At 49.1% G+C, this 24,151-nt stretch overlaps 10 protein-coding genes across 10 annotated transcripts; 3 read left to right on the top strand and 7 right to left on the bottom strand.

Annotated features, from left to right (window-relative positions):
* Positions 1-399: 399 nt before the first annotated feature.
* N7455_002952 (casein kinase I) lies at positions 400-2,505 on the bottom strand (the record flags this gene model as incomplete). Its single annotated transcript, XM_040955108.2, has 6 exons — positions 2,102-2,505; positions 1,828-2,033; positions 1,702-1,771; positions 1,495-1,643; positions 1,036-1,441; positions 400-980 (listed from the first exon to the last, which is right to left on the bottom strand). The coding sequence occupies exons 2-6, from the start codon at positions 1,954-1,956 to the stop codon at positions 400-402; spliced, it is 1,335 nt and encodes a 444-aa protein (XP_040814493.1). The 5' UTR covers positions 1,957-2,033; positions 2,102-2,505.
* Positions 2,506-3,337: 832 nt separating this feature from the next.
* On the bottom strand, positions 3,338-4,977 carry rtt106 (putative negative regulator of DNA transposition (Rtt106); the record flags this gene model as incomplete). The annotated part of the gene is made up of 4 exons (XM_040955263.2): positions 3,338-3,897; positions 3,988-4,344; positions 4,444-4,788; positions 4,875-4,977. 4 exons carry the CDS (start codon positions 4,975-4,977, stop codon positions 3,338-3,340), a joined length of 1,365 nt encoding a protein of 454 aa, XP_040814374.2.
* A 309-nt stretch (positions 4,978-5,286) lies between these two features.
* On the bottom strand, positions 5,287-6,457 carry N7455_002950 (mitochondrial 54S ribosomal protein uL24m; the record flags this gene model as incomplete). The annotated part of the gene is made up of 2 exons (XM_040955120.2): positions 5,287-5,958; positions 6,041-6,457. 2 exons carry the CDS (start codon positions 6,455-6,457, stop codon positions 5,287-5,289), a joined length of 1,089 nt encoding a protein of 362 aa, XP_040814348.1.
* A 1,418-nt stretch (positions 6,458-7,875) lies between these two features.
* Positions 7,876-10,057, top strand: rho1 (Rho family GTPase RHO1; the record flags this gene model as incomplete). The annotated part of the gene is made up of 7 exons (XM_065604385.1): positions 7,876-7,920; positions 8,881-8,928; positions 9,118-9,185; positions 9,277-9,304; positions 9,412-9,609; positions 9,701-9,835; positions 9,890-10,057. 7 exons carry the CDS (start codon positions 7,876-7,878, stop codon positions 10,055-10,057), a joined length of 690 nt encoding a protein of 229 aa, XP_065462876.1.
* Positions 10,058-10,892: 835 nt separating this feature from the next.
* On the bottom strand, positions 10,893-13,599 carry N7455_002948 (uncharacterized protein; the record flags this gene model as incomplete). The annotated part of the gene is made up of 5 exons (XM_065604384.1): positions 10,893-11,732; positions 11,788-13,050; positions 13,100-13,193; positions 13,250-13,515; positions 13,561-13,599. The coding sequence occupies 5 exons, from the start codon at positions 13,597-13,599 to the stop codon at positions 10,893-10,895; spliced, it is 2,502 nt and encodes an 833-aa protein (XP_065462875.1).
* On the top strand, positions 13,542-15,044 carry N7455_002947 (methionyl-tRNA formyltransferase; the record flags this gene model as incomplete). Its single annotated transcript, XM_040955102.2, has 4 exons — positions 13,542-13,947; positions 14,006-14,076; positions 14,128-14,255; positions 14,312-15,044. 4 exons carry the CDS (start codon positions 13,542-13,544, stop codon positions 15,042-15,044), a joined length of 1,338 nt encoding a protein of 445 aa, XP_040814300.2.
* Positions 15,045-15,109: 65 nt separating this feature from the next.
* N7455_002946 (SDR family NAD(P)-dependent oxidoreductase) lies at positions 15,110-16,420 on the bottom strand (the record flags this gene model as incomplete). The annotated part of the gene is made up of 10 exons (XM_040955191.2): positions 15,110-15,129; positions 15,180-15,258; positions 15,324-15,386; positions 15,439-15,527; positions 15,584-15,635; positions 15,719-15,826; positions 15,882-15,944; positions 15,998-16,084; positions 16,163-16,307; positions 16,371-16,420. The coding sequence occupies 10 exons, from the start codon at positions 16,418-16,420 to the stop codon at positions 15,110-15,112; spliced, it is 756 nt and encodes a 251-aa protein (XP_040814284.1).
* A 556-nt stretch (positions 16,421-16,976) lies between these two features.
* On the bottom strand, positions 16,977-17,862 carry N7455_002945 (glycosyltransferase family protein; the record flags this gene model as incomplete). Its single annotated transcript, XM_040955076.2, has 2 exons — positions 16,977-17,717; positions 17,773-17,862. The coding sequence occupies 2 exons, from the start codon at positions 17,860-17,862 to the stop codon at positions 16,977-16,979; spliced, it is 831 nt and encodes a 276-aa protein (XP_040814458.2).
* Positions 17,863-17,992: 130 nt separating this feature from the next.
* Positions 17,993-20,975, top strand: N7455_002944 (uncharacterized protein; the record flags this gene model as incomplete). Its single annotated transcript, XM_040955275.2, has 4 exons — positions 17,993-18,003; positions 18,236-18,313; positions 18,377-19,235; positions 19,284-20,975. The coding sequence occupies 4 exons, from the start codon at positions 17,993-17,995 to the stop codon at positions 20,973-20,975; spliced, it is 2,640 nt and encodes an 879-aa protein (XP_040814399.2).
* Positions 20,976-21,431: 456 nt separating this feature from the next.
* N7455_002943 (sugar porter family MFS transporter) lies at positions 21,432-23,460 on the bottom strand (the record flags this gene model as incomplete). Its single annotated transcript, XM_065604383.1, has 8 exons — positions 21,432-21,568; positions 21,630-21,703; positions 21,765-22,195; positions 22,269-22,276; positions 22,336-22,880; positions 22,943-23,167; positions 23,224-23,300; positions 23,365-23,460. 8 exons carry the CDS (start codon positions 23,458-23,460, stop codon positions 21,432-21,434), a joined length of 1,593 nt encoding a protein of 530 aa, XP_065462874.1.
* Between the last annotated feature and the right edge of the window lie 691 nt (positions 23,461-24,151).

Raw genomic sequence — 24,151 nt, 5'->3', positions numbered from 1 at the left:
TCCGAGTCGTAGCACCATGAAAGAGTGATGAGATGTAACATCAATGAGAGAAAGGTTGTTCCTACCCACAGTCAAATGTATAAGGCTGAAGGATCGAATGGGACAAAAAAAAAGAGTATGGCCAGAAGGTGATATAGGCCGAGAAGCGCGATTCTTGCTCGGCGAAGCGGCGCTAACCACTTGAACACAAGGTAAGAAACGAGCGAGAGGTGAAAGTAAACAAGAATAAAAAAAAGAAATCCCATGCAGACCTTCTTAGGCCATTTTCTGACATGAAGGGCAGGAAGCAGAGGTGAAAGCGTGGCGCGGTAGGTCTAAATGCGCCATCGCTTCATTTGACTGGAATTCAACCTGGATCCTGAGATGAGCTGGGCGCTCAAGTGACGCAGCACAGCTGAATCACCTACCGCAGCACAGAGCCTTCATCAACTTCTGCGTAAAAGTGGGTGGCGATTCAGGGGTACCTGGGGCACCAAGGGGTTGTTGGCTACTCAGCCCCGGGTTCCCTGGACTTCCGTTCCGACCGGGGAGGTGGGCATTGGAGTTTTGGAACTGTGCTTGAGTTGACGCGGCCGGAGTCGATGCTTCCACCCCCGCGCTCTGGCGTTTGGGAGGCATGCCGCCGGCGCTTGGGCGCTCGCGCGTCTTTCCAGCTCCAACTTTGGCTGGAGAAGGAGGCGGGGGCTGCGCGGCGTTTAAACGGTCGGCTGTCACTCCCGGGCGCTGGCTGTTGCGAAGCTCTCTGGCATGCAGGTCGCGACCGGACGAGCCCTGGTGCTGATTGTGGAGATGCGCCTGAGATGAGTAGGACTTGTAGTCCCAGCCCCGTCCGTTGTTGAGCTTCATCCAGTCATACTCGCCATCCTCGACTTCGCCGGCATTCTTGAGAGCTTGTGTCAAGATATCACGGAGATAATCGTAGTCAGGAGTGTCCTCGAAACCCAGGTTGCGGACGTAGCTCAGGTATTTGTTGAATTCTTCTGGCGGAGTGATTAGTAGATGGATATGGATATGGAGAAAAGTGAGATAACATACCTGGATAACTATCGCAGAGGTCCTTGATTGCCGTCGTTTGCTTCTTCTCACCAATCTTCTCGTACTTCTGCTTGTTGGTAGCAGCCTTCAGGCCCTGCCAGGGAAGGCCACCTCGCAAGAAGTACATGAAGACATGACCGAGAGCTTCCAGGTCGTCACGTCGAGATTGCTCACGGCCCAGATGCGTGTTGATACTCATGTAGCGAGCAGTGCCAGACAAGGACTTGCGCTCGCGGTAAGGAATGTGTTGCTTGGTCTTGGGATCGCGGTATTGCTTGGCCATACCGAAATCAACCACGTGGATAACGTTGGCAGCCTTGGTTGATGGCCGGCCAATAAGGAAGTTGTCTGGCTTGATATCGCGGTAGATGAGGTTCTTCTCATGAATCGTTTGGACGCGCGAAAGCTGGTCACTGTTAGCTATGGTCCACATTGTAATTTCAAGCAGGAAAAACGCACCATCTGCTTGGCTACCATCACAACAGTCTTTGTGGAGAAGCGGCGGTTGCAGTGATCGAAGAGATCCTCCAGCGAAGGACCGAGAAGATCGATAACGAGGATGTTGTGCAGACCCTCCTGTCCGAAATAGTAGACATTGGGAATGCCAGCTGACATGAAGTTAGAAGAGCGCATATAACATAATATCTCCCTAGAGGGAATACTCACGGCATCCAACCAGAATCTTGTATGTCCGGTACTCATCGCGGAGTTGGGGTGCATCGCTTTTCCGGGGTTCCTGTTTCGGGTTAGCCAGGGGGGGCTTCACCGCGACGAAGGGGAAGGGGAACATACGAATTTGATGGCAACCTGCTGGTTGTTCAGGAGGTTGGTGCCCTCAAAGATAACACCAAAGGAGCCTTCACCGATCTTCTTGCCCACACGATAGTGGACACCCACTACGTTCGATGACGAGGAAGCCATAGATTCGGGAGTCAGGATTGTAACCCGCGGAGAAGGGAAATGGTTTCAGGGACGTAGACACGTGATTGATGCTATCACTGGGCGCAGTCAGCATACACGAAGCCGGGCAACGATGAGAGCGATATCAAAGAGTCTGGTCACATACATCACAATGACCTCTATTTTTTGCGACCGAAGTAGCTCTAACAGGCTCAATGGGATCTATTCGTCCGATAGCCGATGTACTGGTGACGGCGATGAAAGGAGACAAGGCGGCAGACGGAATGCACAATCGGGTCAAGATCCAAGGGACGTAGGGACGTATAAAGCCGAAGCAACCAAATACAAGCGGAATTGGCGGTGCTAAGCAATAATTGAGGCGGTCGTGGGTCCTTTTTTGACGGTCGGAAGACGAGCTGGGGTTGAAGCCGGGGGGAGGTTGTAGAGAAGCCAAATAAAAGGGTAAAAAAAGGAGAAAACAAAACAGACAGTGCAGTTCGACCTACTGCGAGTACGAGCCGCACTGAGCAGTGGTTCAAAGATAGACCAGAGGACCTGAGAAGGGGGGAGATGGAGGAGAAGAGAAAGGGAAGGTGCAACACTCTAGGAGAGAGAGAGAGACAGGGAGCGGAGGGTATTGGGTGTGTATTGGTAAAAGACGCCCTAGAGAGGGGGTGCAGGAACTGGCGGTCACAGCTGTACAGGGACTGTATGGTAACTTTGGGATTGGGGGGGTGGAAATCTTCTCTGAAACCTGGAGGCCAATAGTCTTCATTGTTCTCTCCATACTCTCAACATAGTACTATTATTAAAAGGCCTGTCCTTATAACAATGAAATTTCAACATTACTAGGGAAAGCCACCAAATTGGCTCTTGAATATTCCTAACTTGTACTCCGTGCCTAGCTCAGACCTCGGCGCTTCCGAAGCGGCTCAACCTTCAGGGCTGCATTAACCAGGCACCAAAAATATCAGGGAATAGCTACATGTAACTATGTATCAGCTACTTCTATGGGTAGAGGCACTTTTTTTTTTGTCTTTGATATTTTTGGGAGAAAGAAATCAGAATTGGGGTCTGAGCCCGAATAGCATACATAGAAAAAAGGTCGATTTATTTTTTTTCTTTTCCATTTCAGGGGAGTCCCCGTCTGGAATCGGTCTGGAATGCCGTTAATCAGGTAATATTACCGTCTTGGCAGGAACTCAGCCAAATTGACTCTATAAGCTATAAACTGTTGGATATGATAGTTATACGTCGAGTAGCTTAAAATATGACATGTCCAACCAGACACTTCGACTGTAAAAAAAAAAAAAAAAAACGTTGGAATCTAAGAATCTAATCCTAGTTAGTATCGTTACATTATAACAGATATCGTAACAGACGGCTCCGTATTGATTGCATCCTAATGGTATTCGGGAGTGTCCTCAGCTTCGCTCCCAAGTTCATTCTCAACCATGTCTTCATCACTGTCCTGGCCAGCATCCTCATCGTCCTCATCATCATCTTCGTCACTGCTGGACCCGCTGCCTTCACTATCGTCACTGTCAGGGTTGTAGTCTTCCTCCTCTTCATCTTCTTGGTCTTCAAGCTCCCGCTGGGCTTTCTGGAGTTCACTTTCATCTTCACCAGCTCCCTCAGCGGTGGGTGCCGCTGCATCCTCTCCACCGGCCTTATTGACGTTGTAGACCTTTGCGCGCCGCGCCTCTGCGAGACTAGCATCTTGGAGACCGTGTCGTTTGATGTAAGTATCAATCCCCGAGAAATTATCCTGATCAATCATCGAAAATTCGAATTCCTGGATATCTTCTTCGGAACCATTCGCCGGCCGAGCCATGACATTGAGGTTGAATGTCCGCTGGAGGACGGATGTGTACGAGACAGAGTCAACGGTAGCAAATGAAAAGAACAGAAGCGGTTTCTTGAATGCAAATAAGATCCCCGTAGAAAGAAGGAAGAGGTAGCCTGGCGCAAGCCAAAGTATGTTAGAATGATCGAGACTAAAACCAAAACCATAATGACTTCCAGTTAAATGGAGATATGGATATAACATACCTTCTTTACTACCGCGGAATGCCTTGACATGGTATGCTTTCTCGCCCTTTCGGTGCGCCTCTGGCATAGCACTGACAAATTGCTTATCATCAGGGCGCACAACATTGGTGTGTGGCATGTTCTCATTCAGAATTTTGCGAATAAATGCCTCAGCCGATTCACCGGGACCGTGGCCAAGCTGTTCCCCATTTCCCGAGAATGCAGCCTTGGCTGGTCCATCGGCTATCGTAAAAACCATAGCTTCGGAAGCTGCTGTTCCCTCGGGCGGGGGTGTGATGCCATCGGCGTACTCGGGAATGATGCAAAAATTGAACTGTTTCTGTGTCTTCTCCGGCACGGGAAGACAGAGGGCATGTCCTAATTTAACAACAAGTCGTGTTAGTAACTGCTAACTATTTGTTTTGGAAAAAAAAAAAAAAGAAAGAAAGAAACAAGGATTTTCCAGTTCAAACTCACGAATCTTGTCCATAGAAACACCAAATTCAATCTCTTTCGTAGCTTGGTTCCTTGCCCGAAGATACTTATGGCCAGCAGTGATCTCAAGCGTAAGCTTCTTCCTCTGTGGCGTAGAGAACGAAACATCTTGAACATAAAACAGCACTGGCGCATTGCCATCTTTCAGGTTGACTGACGCCTGCGCAGTCTCCCCGGAGTCTCCATTCTGAAGCTTGCGCTTTTTAGCGGCAGGTCCATCAGCAGCTGGGGGCCGCGAAGGGAGGGTAGTGTTGGCAGTCCTGGCCAGCAGGCTGGAGGTATATTTCGCAAGATCTTCGAGCAGAGGTTTATGCTGTGGTGTTGTGCCTAAACGATGAAACCCATTGGCGACGGTCAGTAGGTGTTCGACGGACTCATCGAATGGGGATGTGGGTGCGCTGTTGGCTACGCACCGATCGCATCGTAGACTCGCTTCTTTAGCAATGGTTCTGTCGCAAATGCCTCCTCGATGGCGGTGATGGGCGCGCCCTTAGAATTAATTGAGGCAAATGCCATTTTTCTTTTTTGCGACTGCTTTGGTTCAGAAGAACAGCAGTGCAGGGAGATGCAGGTTAGTCGGAGAATTGGGGGATGAACGTAAGGGTGGACCCGAAGTATCCGCATTGACTGGAACCCTAACTTGGGATCATGTACGGATATCTACATACTCTCTATGAATTCAAAAGATACAAATCCGAAATAACTTAATCAAGAAATAGATATATGAGTGAATGCAAAGCTTCATACTAGAATACAGTGGTGTGTGTACACAATGCTACAGGAAAAAGAATCCCCCCTCTTCCGACTTCCATCTTCTTCGCCCAATCAAGCTGCCTGCTTGGACTTGGACTTGGACTTCTTTGGCTTCTTAAGACGCGATTCGTTTTGGATGTGGTTGTTAATGAAGTTGATGGCATCCGGTGTCAATATCCCATTCCCGTTGGCATCCAAGGTCGCCTTTCTCGCTTCCGCAAGTTGAGCAATCTTCATGTTTTTGGCATCTGTCTTCGGTGTCATCATGGAGACAGACTTTCTGTATTCCTTGCGATAGTCCTCCTTCATCTTCTCTTTGAGGTATTCCGGATCGTGTCGAGTGCGGAATCTGGAGTATTTGTTGCGCAGCTCATCAATGACGGTCGAGGGCATAGGTGGCTGCTCCAGTGTGGGTGTGAATGTGCTGGCCTCAACTGCCATACGTGTTGTGTCCATGTCGCCGTCTGTGATGACAGGCTCTTCCTCCAATGGCCAAGGGATTTCGACGTCCAAGCCGGAAACATAGCGAGTGAATCTTGGGAGCTTGCTGTGCTCACTTCGCTCGGTGTAGGGCCCAGCGGCATAAGCGTGCTGGACAATGACGTTCTGCATCTTTCCAGTCTTTGTGTCTTCCAACGGAATGACGTGTCGGATGTCGTCGAAGGACACGGGGAAGGACTGTGGTTGGGTATCACCGGTGTGTCCCATCCTGTCTTTGGCCCATTCGGGAATGACCACATCGGCCTAATTGAGGAACAACAGTGAGCGTTTTGTTTCAGTGACCAAGAGGGCATTTGCCTGGATGAGTGGTTCGCTGGAGACATACCATGTTGATACCCTTGATGAGGACAGTCTCACTGTCCCGGTTGACCTGCTGAATCACATTGATCTTTCCCTGATCCCGTCCTCGCACAACACAGACCCGGTCACCTTCGGCGAAGAGGACATGCCTCCGTTGTTCGTGTTTAGGGAGGCGCGGCGGGTGCAAGACGGAAGCATCCTGACCACCATATGTAGTGCGCTGCAGACCAGAGTCTCGCATGGGAGCAAGAGGCCCCTTTTCCCAATCTTCCCATCGGTTCTTTCGTGCTTCTTGGAATTGGCTAGACAGCGCGCCGCCGAAGTCCTTCCGTGCCCGCCGAATCCCAACACGCTCCAACAATTCCTGTCGTTCATGAGCCTTGTTGGTTTTTTTAAGAGCTTGCTTCCGCGCCGAAGCCGTCCGTTGGATAACTCTCTGCATATTGGGTGTTGTGGTCCAGCAATGGCCGAACGTTGTCTCTGCCTCAGAATCCCCGATTCGCGGATCGAAAATTGAGGGTGTCCGATGTACCACGTGATCAGGTCAATACTTATTATGTCAGCACCAGCGGCGGCGGCGCCGCCCGTAGGTAAACATTCAAGTATACCGAGACCAGCCCTCATTTTGCATTGCTACATGCTAGTTGGCCATTTAAACGACGCTTTTTTACTATTTTCTTCGGAATTCAGTTGCACACAGCCCTCTTTATTTGCAGGGAAAAAAAATACTCATGAAAAAAGTGACAATGAAGGCTGGGAACGATCGACAGGTCTCAACAACGCCAACAAAAGCTGATCTCGATAAAACCCAGAGATTATAGATATATCCCTGTATAAGCAGCCCCCGTCAAAGATCATGGTCACACTGGAGGTTCCATTATCCCATTATAATATCAAAAGGATATTCGGGCAACGCCATGATTAAGCTTCGAGAACGATCATGGGAGACCGATGGAATGCCGAAGATGAGTATGAAGAACAAAACCTTTTGACTTTCCAATTCTTGTTGGACGCAAGAGAAGTCGGGTCAAAGGTAGACACCGAGTACTTCTTGTAGAGACTGGTATGTTGTGTGTTACACGGGTATCAAGGCGTGGAACTGTATTGAAAAGTCCTGTTGTGAGCCGCAAGCTCATCAATGTGTTTTCATGTTGATTAACTTATCCCCGAGGTCTGGGTATTCTTTGATCTATCTGTAGCCAAACCCGAGTTTGAGATGAGGAAGGAAATGTGTCATGGGATTGTATTTATACGGTTAGATCGATCGTCAGGTCCACCAGACCACGGCTATCGAAATTGTGAATTAATATATTATTGAGCGACAAATGAACCGACACTGATAAATATTTCAAGTGTGTATAGATTCTGTTGGCGCTGGACGAAGCGCTAAAGAGCGCCGAAGCGCTGGAAAGGATTATGCCCTCCTATTTTTATTCCCAAGAAAACGACTTAACGGCTTGTGGCTTGTGGGTGCAAGCTCCAGGATTTGGCCCCTGTTTACTATTTTTAGCCGGCACGGCACAATGCAATCATTGGAGCTGGTAACATATCAGCTCCACTTTCAAAACAGCAGCTTCAAGAATGTTGTCAGGTCATGTAAGCCCAGAAGCAAGCAAAGGGGGTAAATGTTTAGTGATTTGGTTGTGTAAAGATCAAAATTCCATGATTTAATGACCCCAAATGGTTTGACAACGCATTCAAGTTAGTTGAGACCCCCCCTAGATGCGGTAACAAATGAGACGGGGTTTGCCAGCAGAGAGGCCAGCAGAGAGAATGAGATCATTGAAAACACACACCTATAATGTAGTTAGTACATGCCGAGAGCTCCTGGGGAGTAGATCAACGCCGGAAGTAACTGAGATGCAGGGAACTATCGGAGCGATCTTCACTGGACGAGTCAAGCAGGTTGGTTAAAGGTTGCCAGTGTACTCCCGTAGCTGTGGCGGTAACCGCGTAGGAGACACTGCCTGTACAGGCTTGCACATCCCAGTAGGGTGGTACATCGTACATGAAATTTGAGGACGTGGAGTTAAGAAAATGTCATAGTAGCCCTTTATTTTTCTATGCGGTGAGTGTTGCTGGATGTGTAGGTACCTTGGGATTTCCCCGTAAATGTTATTGCTCAAGCTCTCAAAGAGAATCACATGAGCCATTGAATCAATGAAAACCAGAGAAGATAGCATCATCATCGGAACTGATATCACATTTTGCTCATATCAGATACCATGAATTTCATAGCCACGGGTGGCTGTGCTGTCTGTGTGGACAAAGAGCAACAAAGTGGGCCGGGTGATGTGGATGGAGCGGGTTTTTTTTGGACCTCAGCCACACATATTTAGGGCTGTGTACCCATTAAGTTCTCTTTTTCTCTCTTCTTAACCTTGGAAAAGGGGAGAGGTGTAAGCCACATGTAAAAAAAAAATAGGGCAGCCTGAAACTCAGGGGGTACACATAGGGTATGCATGTGTGTGTACTCATTGTATGTTGTAGACTGTAGACACGATAGTATGCAGTAAAGGTAACGTACTTCAAATGTTATGTACACATGCATACCGATACCAAATTCTGTACAACTGTATTGCGCCAGTACTTTTAAGGCGACCACATAAGTCGATACATCTACTACCTAGGTAGACCTTTGTAACCAACTTCTCCAGGGGGGAAAAAAAGCCACAATACCGATACACCCAACTGGCAATAACAAATACCGTATACTGCCACCGCCCTCCGTTGTCTGGCCTGGTCTTCTATCTTTCTCTCCTCCACCTCCAAATCATCATTCCATCGTCTTTTTTTCATCGCTTCCCATCGGAAATACCTACTCCATCTTCTTCATTTCTCTAGAGCTATTGCTGCTGGCACTAGCTGATTTACCGCATTAAAAACTACTACACCGTTGCGCCTTTGAACACTGTATGGGATCACCCTTTTCCTTTTCCCCCCTCCTCGGGAGCCTGGCTTCGCCCTGTCTTCTTGATCGTCTTGTCTCTGTCACCCCCTCATGCCTGTAGACATTCTTCATTCTTGAAATTCTACGGCTTGCGGGGCACCCGGGTCCTTTGCTGCTTATTTGCCCCTTATACTGACTTGTTCCTTATCAAGATGGCCGAGATCCGTCGCAAGCTCGTCATCGTCGGCGATGGTGCCTGCGGTAAGACCTGTCTGCTCATGTGAGTACCGAAAGTGGCTCCCTTATTGAGGGCGCTTACCCCAACCTCCGCGTTTACTTTTTGGTTCAGCCGCCTGACTTGAAGTTCATAGTGTTTTCTCCAAGGGCACCTTCCCCGAGGTAAGCTCCTATCCATACTCGAAACCTCGATTCCCGAAATCACGACACAGGAATATACGCCGGAGAGGCATAATGCAAAAAGGATAATCTGACTTTGTTTCCGTCAGGTCTACGTCCCCACAGTCTTCGAGAACTACGTCGCCGATGTCGAGGTTGATAACAAGCACGTCGAGCTCGCTCTTTGGGATACTGCTGGCCAGGAAGATTACGACCGTCTCCGTCCTCTCTCATACCCCGACTCACATGTGATCCTGATCTGTTTCGCTGTGGACTCGCCCGATTCGCTCGACAACGTCCAGGAGAAGGTGCGTGTCTCATCTCTAATCGATTGCACATCCCGAAACAAAGAAATGTTCGGGTGCGAAGTGGACTGAATGTGCTGACGTACCACAATAGTGGATCTCTGAGGTTCTGCACTTCTGCCAGGGTCTCCCTATTATCCTCGTCGGCTGCAAGAAGGATCTTCGCGACGACCGCAAGACTATTGATGAGCTTGCCAAGACCTCCCAACGCCCCGTCTCCCAAGACCAGGTACGCACTTCCGGCCCCTATAGTGACCCAATATAAACTAATTTATAACTACAGGGTGAGGAAGTCCGCAAGAAGATCGGTGCCTACAAGTACCTTGAGTGCTCCGCCCGCACCAACGAGGGTGTGCGTGAAGTCTTCGAGGCTGCCACTCGTGCTGCTCTCCTGAAGGCCGTTAAGGGCAAGGGAGGCCGCAAGCCTGGCAAGGGCTGCCTGATTCTCTAAACGAACCAATTGTTGAGGTGGTCTGGCTCCAGCAAAGATCATATGTATGAGAGCCTCCACGAAAAACAATTGGTGATGTTGTTCTCGGGAAGGAGGAGGGCTTCATGGCCTGCATGCGAAATTGTGGATAATATCGAATCCGGGCACTCGAGTCGTGGAGGTTTCCCCCCACAATTCAGCTGGTCGACCTTGTGTTTTTCTTTTGCCTTTATTTGCAGAATTTGTCTAGGGAGGCGTTGTCTTCATCATAACCCTGTGGGCTTTTCTTTTTCTTTTCCTCTCCTCGTTCCGACGCCGTGAATTTTTCAAATGCCAAACCGCCGCGTTGAGGTGGCAATTATAAACCAACCGAAAAGCATCGAAAAAAAAGAACCCAGAATTGGAACAACCAGGAGATGAAGAGGGAAAGCCATTCAGCGTAGCACCGGTTGTGCAATTTGGTCAACGCCGTGACTCGCCTTCCCTGGTCGAGTTCCCCCCTGTGTCATAGATTCTTGTCCCTGCGGTTATCTCCCCATACGCGAAGAGCTTGATTCGGCTTTTACTGTTTTTCTCTCCCTCCTTTACTACATTTGTTTTTATGTTACAGCTTATGCATGGTACTGTCTATTTCCATCTGATGTGTACTTTCTCATGCGTAATCCTGTAGCCTGTGTAGCCAAGCGTTCAGCAAGCTGTAACTATGTCAGTCCTTCCAACTACTAATGTATCTAAACAATTTGAATATCTATGTTCAAATGATGTTGTTTATAGTGGTATATCTAGTACCTATTTCTGGAGAAACATAGAAGAAACCCCACATCTCCACACTCCACTCCACCAAGGCATATTTGAATTACCGATTCAAACTCAGCAGACCCTCAATATAGCGCCTAGCGTCCATGCCAAGCCCCTCAACCAGCTTCGACGGTGCCATATCCGCACGGGAAGACCCCGTCAACCCGGTAGAAGAAGAGGCACCGCCTAGATCACGGAAGAAGCGAGCGCCACTGCTGACACGGCCATGGCCCGCCGGGGAGATGTAGTCACTCGCTTTGCGGACGAGGAAGGCTTCCTGAGGCGGAGGAGCAGAGTGCACTTGAGACTGATTTGCGGAGAAGGAGTCATCGTTGTTGGCTATGGATGAGAGGGCGACGGATGAAGAAGTGGTGGATAGCGCGGTTGGAGTTTGGGTTGGGCTGTGTGGGATGCGGACCCAGACGACCCACCATCTGCGGTGGGTTTTGCTTGTGCGTTCGAGCTCTTGCGGGCGGGACCGCGTGTCTGTGTGTGTTGATAGGAGACGGTGGTGGATTGCTAGGCTTTCAACGCGGGACCAGGGTGGTTGGGTTGATGATTGGGAGGGCGAGGGGGTGCGGGATGGTGAGCTGGTTGGCTGGGCGGAAGGGGAGGTGATGTTCATGCTGGGGATGTTTGGGATGGAGGAGCGGATGGTTAGGTTAGATGGGTCGTAGACCAGGTCGTAAACTGGCTGTGTTCGAGTGGAGAAGCGTTTATTGGGGTCCGGGGAGGTCTCAGACATGGCGATTCGAGAGGCTGCCATTGTTGGGGATGTTGATGATAGCAGGGGTTTCTGAAGAGGACCAAGTTGGTGGTGCATGCTTGAGTATAGTGACGGTGATGATAATGTTGGTGTTTGAGGATCAAACAGGAATGTGAACATGAATGGTTGATTCTGGGGTGGTGTATTAGTGAGCTGATTTGGATGGAATACTGAGGAAGACACATACCACATATATCACAACCTGGAGCTTTGTCGGTGTAGTATCTAATCCATCTGCCAGGTGGACATGTAGTGTTCTATGCACTATTCGAGTCTTGGGCTTGCCGTTCTCGGATTCGGGCTCTGGACTTCCCTCTTCTAAATCATCCAATTTTTCTAGATCATCACGAGGTCCAAGAACGAAACGACCCGAAGGACTGTTCTTCGGGCTGCTTTGATGTTTTATGCCAGCCTGAGGCGATTGTACAGCGCCAATGGGCTGATTCCGCGGGGTTGAGATATTTGAATTGGATTCATCTCGCATTGGAGTAGAACTTTCAGGCGGCGTAGATGTCGACTTTGGAGAGAAACCCCAAGAGGAGCCATATCCAAGAGTAAGGTATTTCATGACCGCCTCTGTTGGAAATCCTGAATTCTCGCTGCTTTGCTCGGTGCGAAGCGGCGATGCCTCATTTCTTGTTTCTGCTTGATTCTCCTCGATGACTTCCGGGGGTGGCTGCGGTGCCGCTATTATGAGCGGACGAGGTATGCCCGGCTTAAAACTGTGATCCGGCGTGGAGGGCTGAGGAGAATCTTCCGAAATTTGCCTTCCACGTTGCTTTCGTGGTTTACGGCGACGCAGCGAGGTTGGGTCCCGCCCAACTCCATACGCAGCATCCCCAAACCGATAAATGCATTCCATCCAATGCGATACATGCGCCAATGAGTGTCGAGAAAGAGCACCGACACCAGTAAATACCACACCATCGGATGGTCGAGGATCATTATCTGCCCCAAGCCATCGACTTTGGTTATTTGAGCCTGCCAAAGCCGGAGACCCATCGAACCGTGGGGACGGATCGCCAAACCTGGAGACAACCACGTCCACCAACCCATCGGTCCTCGTCACAAAGTCTTCAAGTACTTCTCTTTCCCCGCTGCCCCACTCTTCCTCCCCGACGCCGATCCCCAACTCTCCTCCCGCAGACAGTTTGATGCCATTATAGATTTCGACAATTGGGTTTCCGGTCAACAGAAGTTCCCAATTCCACGCAAATTTCTCCCAGAAACGCTCAAGGAACAGACAAAATGTGGACCTGCCGACTTGATGGAGGATGTCGTCCAATTTGAAGTCATGGTGTAGAAGGAACTCCGAATGGGCGCGACGTAATTGCTGGATCAGTAGAGGCGGCGGTCCCATCTCTCGCGACGAATAATGAAATGCCGGAGAGTCGGATACTCCAGAGAATCTCTGGGCTGTATCGGCGGGAATTCGGGTCAGGTCGATTGACTGGCTTAACATAAGCTTTGTGACCTGTGCCGTTATCTCAACCACTTACGGCAACAATCCACCAGTCCTTCTCCAACTCAAGTAGAACGACTCGCGATTTGTCTGTCTCAACATATTCCAGTGTCTTGCCAGCTGAGAAATTACTGTATATCAAGCATGATTAGCTTGGTTGATTTGCGGGGTTTGCGGAGATGCCGACCTCGCAAAGTTGACCATGCCCTGCGCCAGGCCTATCTGGCGCAATCTCTCATTCCCTTCATCTTCAGAGCATTTGTTTGCTTCACCTTCTGCAGTGGAGCCATCGATGCGCCGTGCATAGCTCGATTTCGAAGTATAGAACACGATCTGGTCCGCTATCGTCTCGTCGGTAGGTCCGAGGGTCGGGTTATAGATGGCAAGGTAGGAAAGTTGCGCTGGAATTACCGAATCATGATCGCTTTCAGTCATCGCATCGTTGGATGTCGTCTGGAGGTTGTACCAGACAGGCAACAATGGGAAAGGTTAAAAGACAGATGCATCTGAAGTGGGATCTGGGGTGGATGTTGACATCACGTGGTTTATCGATAAGCTACTATGGAAGCTTCAACTTTCTCTCCTGGTGGCTTTTCAACTTCTGGCAATTATCTACTAGAATCATGTGGATTATTCCAGGACCAGGGAGCCTACGTTTCTGTAGGAGACCGGTGGTCCTTCAAGGGTTTGTCTTCAGGTCATATACTACTACCAAGACCTCCGATCCACTCCGCATTCTCTTTTGCGGCTCGGATGAATTCAGTATCGCCCACTTGAAAGCTCTCCATGCTTATCACTTGAAACAGCCGGAACGTATTTCCTCCATTGATGTCGTCTGTAGACCTGGAAAGAGAGTTGGAAGAGGACTGAAACAAATTCGGGAAGGTTAGCTTCAATTTACGCTTCCTTGAATGGCCGTGTTTGCTGATTCAATTTCCCTCAGTACCGCTCAAAGCGGCTGCATCTGCTCTCTCCCTTCCAATCCATGAGATTGACACCTTTACTGGATGGACAGTACATAATACCAAAACTCAGCCCAATTGATCTCTTCGCTGACTGTTCTAGCCCCCGTCCTCCCCGAACGGTAACATAAACTTGGTGATTGCTGTATCATTCGGACTTTTTGTTCCGCCGCGCATATTGAATGGTGCCAAGTATGGAGGCATAAATGTGCACCCCTCGTTACTACCAAAGTATGTGATTTCTATATGCAGAATTACAGAGGAAGACGATTGATCTGATTAATTAGCTTCCGTGGCCCTGCACCGCTTCATCATGCTCTTCTCGCCGGCGAGACCACTACTGGCGTGACGGTCCAGACCTTGCATTCAAAACACTTTGATCACGGAGTGATATTATCACAAACGCCGGCTCCAGGGTTTGAAATCCCCAATCCAGAGTCATGCACCGTCCCCGAGTTGGTGGATTTTGTTGCACCTAAAGGAGCAGAAATGCTTGTGGAAAGCATTGAAAAGCGTCTATTTGTCCCTCCCATTGAAAATGCTGGTGCTGAACAAACCGGCAAGTTGAAGCACGCACCTAAAATCACACCACAGGACCGGCACATCAACTGGGCAAACTGGACCTTGGCAGAAATCAACAGACGTAACCGAGTGATTGGACCTCTCTGGAGCAAGGCCCTCTGTGCAAGCAATCCTGCAGATGGACCTCTGTCATTCCAACAGAAACGAGTCATCCTCACAGATACCGAGGAGGTTGACCCGCCTGAGGGATGCGATTCGTTCTCAATCCTCCCAGGTCTGCCGTTTACAAATGCTTCCCACCCTGTAGAGCCAAAGAAGTCACGGCAGCTATACGTTTTTACTGCTGATGGCAAGGTTCTACGCATCAACCGGATGAAAGTGGAAGGCGAACAAGATGCAGAGGGTCTGCGAGCCGCTATCAAAGCTCGCATGTTCGGTGATCGAGCATTCCAATATGAAGGTCGGGAACTGACTCCCTTCCGCAATCCTCTTGTATAAACATGATAATGTTCAGTGTACTACCATCTATGTTCTAACAATACGATTCCGTTTCCTCACTTCTATTAGATCCCGAAGCCAGAATCTAAAAGGATTGTTAGTTTCAACTCAACCCGCTGGACCCGAGACTCATACCAATTTGAACAGTTTGACCGGTTATAGAAGCATTCTTGGCCAAGGTAATAAACATATCCGCGCAGTCTTCCACCTCGGGCTATAGCGAGATTTATTAGCACACAAGGTCCTTTTTAAGGGTTGGGGGAGACCAGAATTGCTTACCGCTCGCTTGAGGGTTGTCGCATTTGTCCAGCTCTCGATTTTATCGGATGGGAAGCGTTGACCCTGGGATGTTGTCAGTATTCCTCAATTCTAGCGTTGAGCATTTGCTATTTACCCATTCAGTGAGCAAAAGACCAGGAAGAATAGCATTGACGCGAATTTTCGCGCCTTGGCTTTTTGCAAGACATTTCATGAGATGGATAGCTGGGTGATACAGAGTCAGTAACCAAACAGCGTGATTTATAAGAACGATAGCATACATGCGGCTTTCGAGACAGCATAAGGCAAGCTGCTTCCACTTGGTATGGCGCCCTGGAAAAGACCACAATTAGCATTTCAACGTTGCTATATTAGTGGACAGTTCAAGGCCATTTGGCCTGTTCTCGGCAACTTACCGCAATTGAGGCTGTGATGAGGAAAACACCACCTTCGGGGTTCGCATTGAACGTGGGTAAAGCTGCCTTGAACAGGTAAAAGCTGCTCTTGACATTAACCGACCAGCACTAGTTCAATAGTCAGCCAAACAAGAACTTCTATGACCGAGGGCGCATTCGGTACCTTATCCCAGTCATCGTCGTCCATGGCATCAAGATCACCGAAGTTGGTCATTTTTGTCCATCCCTTCTCATATATCAGCATTTCCCATCCCTCTTGGGATTGACTGTATAACTCACGGCATTTGAGATAATAATATCCAAGCCACCCAGCTTCTCAATTGTGGTTTTGACGGCATTGATGCAGTCATCTTTGACTCCAGCATCCTGTTTCCAGATGTAAGACAGTGTCAGTGGATCAACTCTAGACAAAATAGCCCATGTCATTGGATTTGAGTGCCTTACGCCTTGAATAACCACTGTCTTTACACCATATTTGCTCGCAATGTCCGAGGCAAGCTTATCCGCAACCTCCTTGTTGGACATATAGTTGATAGCAACATTGCTTCCCTCAGAGGCGAATTTCTCAGCTGAAAGAGCACCTAGCCCCCTGTTAAACGAGGTTAGCTTATTGACCGGAGCATAGTTTCACGCTCAAATTGAAGATTCCTACCGAGAGCCACCGGTGATCAAGACATTGCGACCCGACAAGGAGTAGGGCATGGTGAGTAGAATTTTCAATTGCTTTGTTCCAAAGAGGAGAGATAGAGAAACAGAGAGAAATAAGATTGAAATACACAGAAGAGGTTGAGCCGAGGAACGTCCGATGCGGGGTAGATAGGAGTTGATCGAACCAGGTACAAATCACAACAATTAATAGCCTGAAATTAACAGGAGCTTTGGAGAATCATTAGATGACTGGAAGAGAAGAAGTCAACCACTTACCTCGTCTTCTCCGAGCTTTTATATAACACACTAACTATGCCCAGGTGTAGTTAATGTATATATCTAGTTAGATAGACACAGTCCAGGTACACGGACATCCTGCATACGCTTACTCTGGTCTTGGGTCATCTACGTGGGAAAAGAAAGGGACATATAGTATAGTATCTACGTTAACGGTGTGTGGAGAGAGAACTAGTGCGGGACCAGATCCCACGTTGTGTGTCAATCGATTCATTTCTTACCTAGATACCTACCTGGTGAGAACATCATATCTTGTGATATCTGCAATTTGCCACTATCAGATCCAGACTAAGCCGATGTAGATACACAGCACCTAGATCACAAGCCATCCTGCATATTGCGTTCTCTTCATCCCCCACCAGGCCCGCCGTCCGGCCTGGGCAGGCCATTGAACAAGGAAATGGTCGGCCAGAGGCAACAGCAAGACACCAGAGGTACTGAGCGAGCTCACCCGGGCCCAGGATTCGATGTAAATAGTCCGCAGCTTTGGTGCCGATGTAAACGAGGAAAGTGTTCGCAGACCTAGACACAAGGCAGTGCATTTGGCCAAACATAGAAAGAAACGGATGAGCTTTGCGCCTGCGACAACGCACACTGCCGTAGCGGGACCATTCGTGAGAATTAGATCAGGGTAAAGCGAGATGTACTCCTTTGGGAGCTTTTGGTCCGGGTGCAGTCCGCGAAGAACATTGAGACAAGCCCAGAAACATTGAAGCGTAGAGAATGGCGCGGTGAGATAGGATTGATGGACTCGTCGGGCACGTGGTACTGTGACAATGGTGTAGTTGTTGTTATGGGCATGGCCCTGAGAATTTTGTACATGTTGAGCCTCAAAATCCTTGGCTTTGTCTGCACTGAAGTTATCTCCGGAGCTCACGAGGTATGTCCGATACGTGTAGATTTGGGGGTCGAAATTCATGCGCTCGAGCATGTAAAGCATCTCAGCTGTATGACCACCACTTCCAAGGACTACCAACAGGTGGGTAGGAGATCCCCTTGCGCGACATTTGGGGGGAATGATATTCTGGGAGATCGTGAGGGAGACGAGCAGAACCTAGAACAGATAGACCAGTTAGATTGATTCAATTGTATGGATAAAGGGTACTCACGAGAAGAATGCTGGCCCCAAGTGTAATTATCAGGACAAAACACCACAGGAGCAGGTCCCAGAAGGATAAAGAAGCAAGAGAGAAGGTCATCTTTGTCCACTGTTGTATTGTCTCAAGAGTTCAGTGAGACAGCCCGAGGATTTTAGTGCATCATTATCATAATAATAGAGCTGAAGGATAACATGAAGAAAAAGAAAAGAAAAAAAGAATGGCAACAACAATGGCAATAAGGTAGTCAAGTGCAAGTTGTTCTCAAGTGCAGATCTTCAATAGAATTGGAGTCGCGGTACTCCATACACGTCCCCCGCACGTGCAAGCTCCGACTGGTTTTATTTTCCTCTCTTTGGCATCCGGAACCCGTCTCCCTTGTTTACACCAACGCTTTCAGTTGTATTTCTTTCCATGTTACTATGTCATGGCTTCTCTATTTTCTAAGCGTTTGACCTGCTTTTATTGTGGGCAGCGGTCCGCTCGCTCTCATCGCGGGCCTGTTCGCAATTTCCGCTGTGAACATTGTGAGGCTGATAACTTCTTTGACGAGGTAGGTTCATTGATTCTTCCCTAGAATCTACTTGTATTATACTAATGATCGTTCTCTAAACAGAAAGGAGAAATCACAGATCCACCAGCTGTGGTCACCAACGCTGAAGTCTACGCGCCTGGCGCATCGGAATCGCCCTTCGAATCAACCGATTTCGATGGATCCCAGTCATTCTGCGCCAAATGCACTCGGAATCAGCATCTATTCACGAGCTCACTGGCCTCCTACTTTCCCCCTTTCGGACGATCCTACCGATAGCGAATACGAACGCGGGTATGAGCAGTTCCGCAGAAGCCTGGAGAACCGATACCCCCAGGTTTGCGAGTCTTGCGAACCCATTGTGAAATCTCGCATCAGAAGAGCTGGCTATGAAGCGAAATCGGATCATCTCAGGCGTATGATGGATCAAAGCCGAGCAAACCGAGAATCACGGCAGGCGAGGAACCGGAGCTGGAGAAGCTTGCTTCTTCTTGTGGGTGCACTTGCATATTGGGCTAGTATTGCAGGTCAGCTAGCCTGGGACTTGATCAGTGTAGCCACCCTCTCCCAGATCTCGCCAAATTTCGACTATTTACCCGACGCCGAACAACCTCAAACGGCACCCAACTCTATAATCTCGTGCGTCAATCAGTCTATCCGTTTACAACGCATTCCGAGCGAATGTTCGCCTGACCTAGCACCAACTGCTGGTCTGGCATTGATCGCAGGTGCACTTTCGCTCTGGTGGAATCCAAAGCTGCGCATGAAGATAGACGGAATGCCTGGTAAATTCCACGGTCTTGCAGAGTACTACCAAGCTCAACTCATCGTCATGGTGGTACGATGTGTTTTCTGGGCAGTGGTCAAGGATCCGTCTACCAGTGGGTTAGAACCAAAGTTTATTCCGGCCTTCCATGCTTTAATGATGGTTTTCACTATTCTGGTGAATATGTCTTGACCTTTGGGCTTTCCATGCGCTAACTTATGGCAGTCGGTTTTGTTCTCTCGATATGTTGTCAGCTACTCTAGTCGTCCACTCGTCAATTGGTCTGATAACAGCTGGGAAACCCAATTCGAAATCCCCAAGGAATCTTCTTCTGCACAGCCCGAGTCACCTGTGTCGACTCGCATCACTAGATCTGGCGGAACACCGAAGGCGAACATTGGTGGGCTACAGCAGCGCTTCCCGATTAACAAACTGGCCCAGCCCCAACCTACGTCACCCGTCGAGCAGTCGCTTACGGTTGCCTCCAATCATACGGATAATGATGGCATGGACTGGTCCCCTTCTATTACCCATAACCTCCGACCGACTGTGACACGGCGAGATCAGCCGTCTGTGCTCGACGGTCCTCATCCATTTCAGGGGCAGATCCCAGCTGCCCCGACGCCTCCTGCGTGGAAGCTTCGCACCCAGATTTCAACGAAGCCAATCGAGCAAGTAATTCAGCCTAACCCGTTCCACCGCAGTCCTATCCAGCCACAAGGCCAATGGCAGCAAAGGCGTGCCGATGCGGAACCAGTGTTCAAGGAACCAAAATTCTTTCCTCCTCATGATCATGATACATCAACTGGACTGGAAACACTGTTTGACCGTGCTTTCAATTTCCAGTCCGATGCTGCCCAAGGACCTAGCTGGTCTCAGCAACCGCGGAACAATGGCTCGCCTCTCGACGAGACGCAAAGTTATCTCTTTTATGGGTGTATTCGACTAGGTCTGCTAGTCAGCTTCATCAGTGCATGGAGTATCTCTCAAAATCACCAGGTCTTGATTCCAGGAAATTACGTGGAGATCGCTGCCCTAGGCGCGGCAAGCCTTGTTGCAGGGTTCGCTTTAATCACCATGGTACAAAGGCCTCTTGTGCAATGGAATGGAATGGAGATTTTGATTTCTATCACCGAACTTGGCGCCGCTGTTCATATGGGGGCACATTTACCCACAGTTTCGCTTAATCGAGACTACTTCGATCGCTATGGCAAACTCCTCCTGATTTTCATGGCCGCACAGGAAACTATGAATGTGTTATCCTTCTACAATAAGGCCAGGTTAGAAAGTCAGCAAAACTCAGGATCTGTATCACCACAGCCACAGCCACAACCACAATCACAATCACCGCATTTGAGTCAATCGGGTGCCCTTGACTGGGCCGGAAGTCAATCTTCATCCAAGTCCACACCTGAGCCACGAGTCAGCAGCCCGCCTGTGCACCGATCATTTGGGTCACAACCGTCCGCTCCTCCACTTTCATTTGGCGATACCGATGCGGCCTCCAGTTTCTCTTCAGCATTACCTTCCGTCCCACAGTATGGGCTTACCTCGTCCCGAACTGTCCACTCGTTCCCCGCTGCCAATCAGAACACCTTCAACCAAAACAGAAACCCACATAGTTTCACCATGGAATCTCTAAAGCAAATCGACCCCACGTCTGATTATGAGCGAGACTCGGACACCGAGACTATAGCCACAACTACAACTGCCGCTACAAATTTCACTAACCGCAACATTCGGTATGGGAATAACCCCGGTCTGGGTTCCAACCCCTTTTATTCACCCCGGCGGAATGGTCTCGGAACAGGCATGGGCGGGTTGAGCTTGGATGATGATCCTACTCCCCGCCGCATGACTCGCAGCCAGACCCAGCATGGGCTACTTGGTCGGCGTCCGGCCAACTACGTCCGATGATTTCTTTGTGTTTCATTTTGCATTCATCTTTCCGTTTCTTTTAAGATTTCTCGCTTTGTTTGTTCGGTACACCGCTGGTCATTCTCTGCCCCCTATCATCACTTGCAGACTGTATGGGCCCTCGCCACGGCGTTGATAGATTGAGCTAGTCGTTTTCTTTCCTTTCCTTCTACTTTCGGTCTCCCAGTTTGATTCAAGCGAATGTGGTGGGTTCATAGCGCAGGCGAATGTTTTTTTTTTTTGTTCTATATTAACGGGTTTGGCGGTTCTCCGAGGTGATCGGACCGTTGTACATATCCTTCGAGAGGGTTGGACTACCCAGGTACTTTGATGATATCTATGAAATTACGATGACAGATGTGAATACTCTTTGAAACCCAAATATTGATTTCTTAAATTTGATCGCTTTCAATATTCATTCATTGACATTCAATCTAGACCTAAACTAGTAACTTCCTACTGATCCACCCTCTCAACATGCACCTGGGACGACTTATCCCCATCGCCAATAGAGGCTCGCTCCGCGTCAGCATTCTTATGTTCAAGAAGCTGCGTAACTCCAAAGAGCTCATCCATCTTCTCAAGGGACAAACCTATAGGCGCACCATAGTTAGCAAAAAACACCATCATGTACTATCGGAGGACTCGACTCACCCTTCGTCTCCGGGATAAAGAACCAAACAAAGACACACATCGAGAAGCAGAAGCTCGAGAAAATAAGATACGTTCTGCACAGCCCAAAGTCAGCAAACCCACAGTGTAAAGCACCAGCCCACCAGCCAAACTCACCCATAACCATTATCACCAACAGTAGCCAACATATTGGGCACAGCCCTGGCAACAACAAAGTTAAACAGCCACTGCGTAGCAGCTCCAAAAGAAACATTCAGTGAGCGCAGCCTGGCAGTCGGGATCTCGGAGACGTAAATCCAGCAGACGGGTCCCCATCCGAACTGGAAGAATGCCGCGAACAGGAAAATGCACACCAGCGCAACATACCCGGCCGGGATGACAGGTGCACCCTCAACTGGCGGCGCAATGCGCACGTAAAGCCCAATGTACATCATTGCCAGACCCTGTGCGATTGAGGTCCATAGAAGGGAGCGGCGTCGGCCTAGCGAGTCCGCTACAAAGATTAGGAACACGCCACAGCTGACCATCTTTACGATGCCGTAGACACCGGTTGCAAAGAGGTTGGTTGCGTTGCCGGTTACGCCGAGCTGGAGATGGGGCGTGGTTAGCATCTGATTATGTTTTCGCTTTGGGGAATTAAAGATAGAAGTGTGCGCTCACATTTTCGACTGTGACTTGTTAGCTAGAGGGTCCCTCAACGGTATATTAGGGGATGGGAGTGACATACAGATTTGGGGCGCATAGTAGTTAATCGCATTAGTTCCAGTCATCTGCTGGCAAATCATCAAGACGATAGAGATGATCGCGCGCTTGCGATTACCCGGAATGAGCCACATCTCTTTCATCAAGTCCCAGAAGCCGGACCCAGCGACAAGTGCGCGCTCCTGTTCCAACTGGGTGGCAATGGCCGCGAACTCCTCTTCCACATATGGGTGGTCAGAGGGCAGATTGCGTACTTTGGAGAGAGTCGCACGGGCTTCTTCCCACCGGTCTTGTTTGGCCAACCAGCGGGGGGACTCATTGCACATCAACATACCGAAGAACAGGAGCACTGCGGGGAGACCCTGCATTGCTAGTGGAACAAGGTACATTGCGGGACCCTCAATGTTGAGCAGGGAGCCGTAGTTGATCCAGAAGGCGAGCATAATGCCCGTTGTAATGAAGAGCTGGTATAGACCTGTTAGACCGCCGCGGATTGCGCGTGGTGCATTCTCTGAAACGTAGAGTGGGTTGATCATGGATGCTGCACCGACTCCGAAGCCAGTGATTAGTCTAGGGGTTTGAATGTTAGCTTCAAGTGATGGGTGGACTAGAGACGGGAATATGTGTCTTACCGTCCGATGTACATGACTTCAATGTGGCCGCTGGCTGCAGTCTGCATGACAATTCCAAGTACAGCTACAATTGCTGCGCCGATTAGGGAAAGTCGTCTACCCCATTTCTCTGCTATCGGGGAGGCAACCAGAGCTCCAAAGAAACATCCTGCTTGGAGTGTGGAGACAATATTGGCCGATAGATTTGCTGCCGCGACCTTGGAGATATCTTCCAGGCCATATGTCCTACATCAATGACACTGGTCAGAATAGCTAAACGCCAGGGAGCTGGAAGAACTCACTTCTTGAATCCTGGCATGGTTAGAACTCCGCCAATAATACCGGAGTCCATGCCAAAGAGCATTCCACCAAAACAAGCCTGGGCAGCATTAGCTCTGTAATTCTAGCATTATTGTCATTAGTATCGCCGACGAGAGACCAACCGAGCAGGCAAGCATAAAGACCCTCCATCCGTAGATCTCCTTCGGATCTTCCTTCATCGCCTCATTGTGAACAATCTTCTTTAGAAGCCACGACATCTTATATAGTAGCAAAAGGGGTTAATCAAGATGATTGCAGTGACCTCAGTCGAGGAGGGGAGTAGCCAGTTTAAAAGTAATTCTCTGAGAACAGCTCACGACGAAGCTAAACTCGAGATGCCGACGGCAATTGATCTACGTATAAAAGATGGAAAGAGACTACGAGCCCAAGCCTATGAGAGGTGTAATTCTAAGCCCAGTTATCTTGGCTGGCCACCGAGCGACCTATAGGACAAAAGCAGGGATACGAAACAAGGCGAACGGGAAGGGACGAAAACATCCACGAATCCGATGCAAGACTGACACGGGTTGCAGGAAGCTACTACTGCTCACATGGTTAGGGTGTTTGGGGACTGAGCCAAGGATCCAAATGTCCAGGATGTTTACGGCTGATTCACGTGCAGCTCTTAGATGGGCGGGAGGGGTGTGGGGGTAAAGTTCTAGGCTTGTATGTAGTACTTTGTATGTGCTAGTTTTCCCGGGGATTTAAGCGTGGCAAAAATAGGAGATAAGAGAATAGGTGGGTTTAGCCGAGAAAACGAGAGGAGGACATTGGAAGGCTGAAAGTAGGGTATCGTCTGTTGATCTTACCCCGGACTGCGGGGAAACTTAAAAACTTGAGGCTAATCCCAATACAGTAAACCTTTCCAGAATAGGATGATAATCCCATGGTTCATTCCAGACTCACCGT

This window comes from Penicillium solitum (genome assembly GCF_028829755.1).
Source record: "Penicillium solitum strain IBT 25940 chromosome Unknown utg000001l_segment0_segment0, whole genome shotgun sequence".
In the NCBI taxonomy this organism is placed as follows: domain Eukaryota; kingdom Fungi; phylum Ascomycota; class Eurotiomycetes; order Eurotiales; family Aspergillaceae; genus Penicillium; species Penicillium solitum.
The sequence above is the reverse complement of the archived record's forward strand: the minus strand, read 5'-3'. Positions and strand labels throughout refer to the sequence as shown.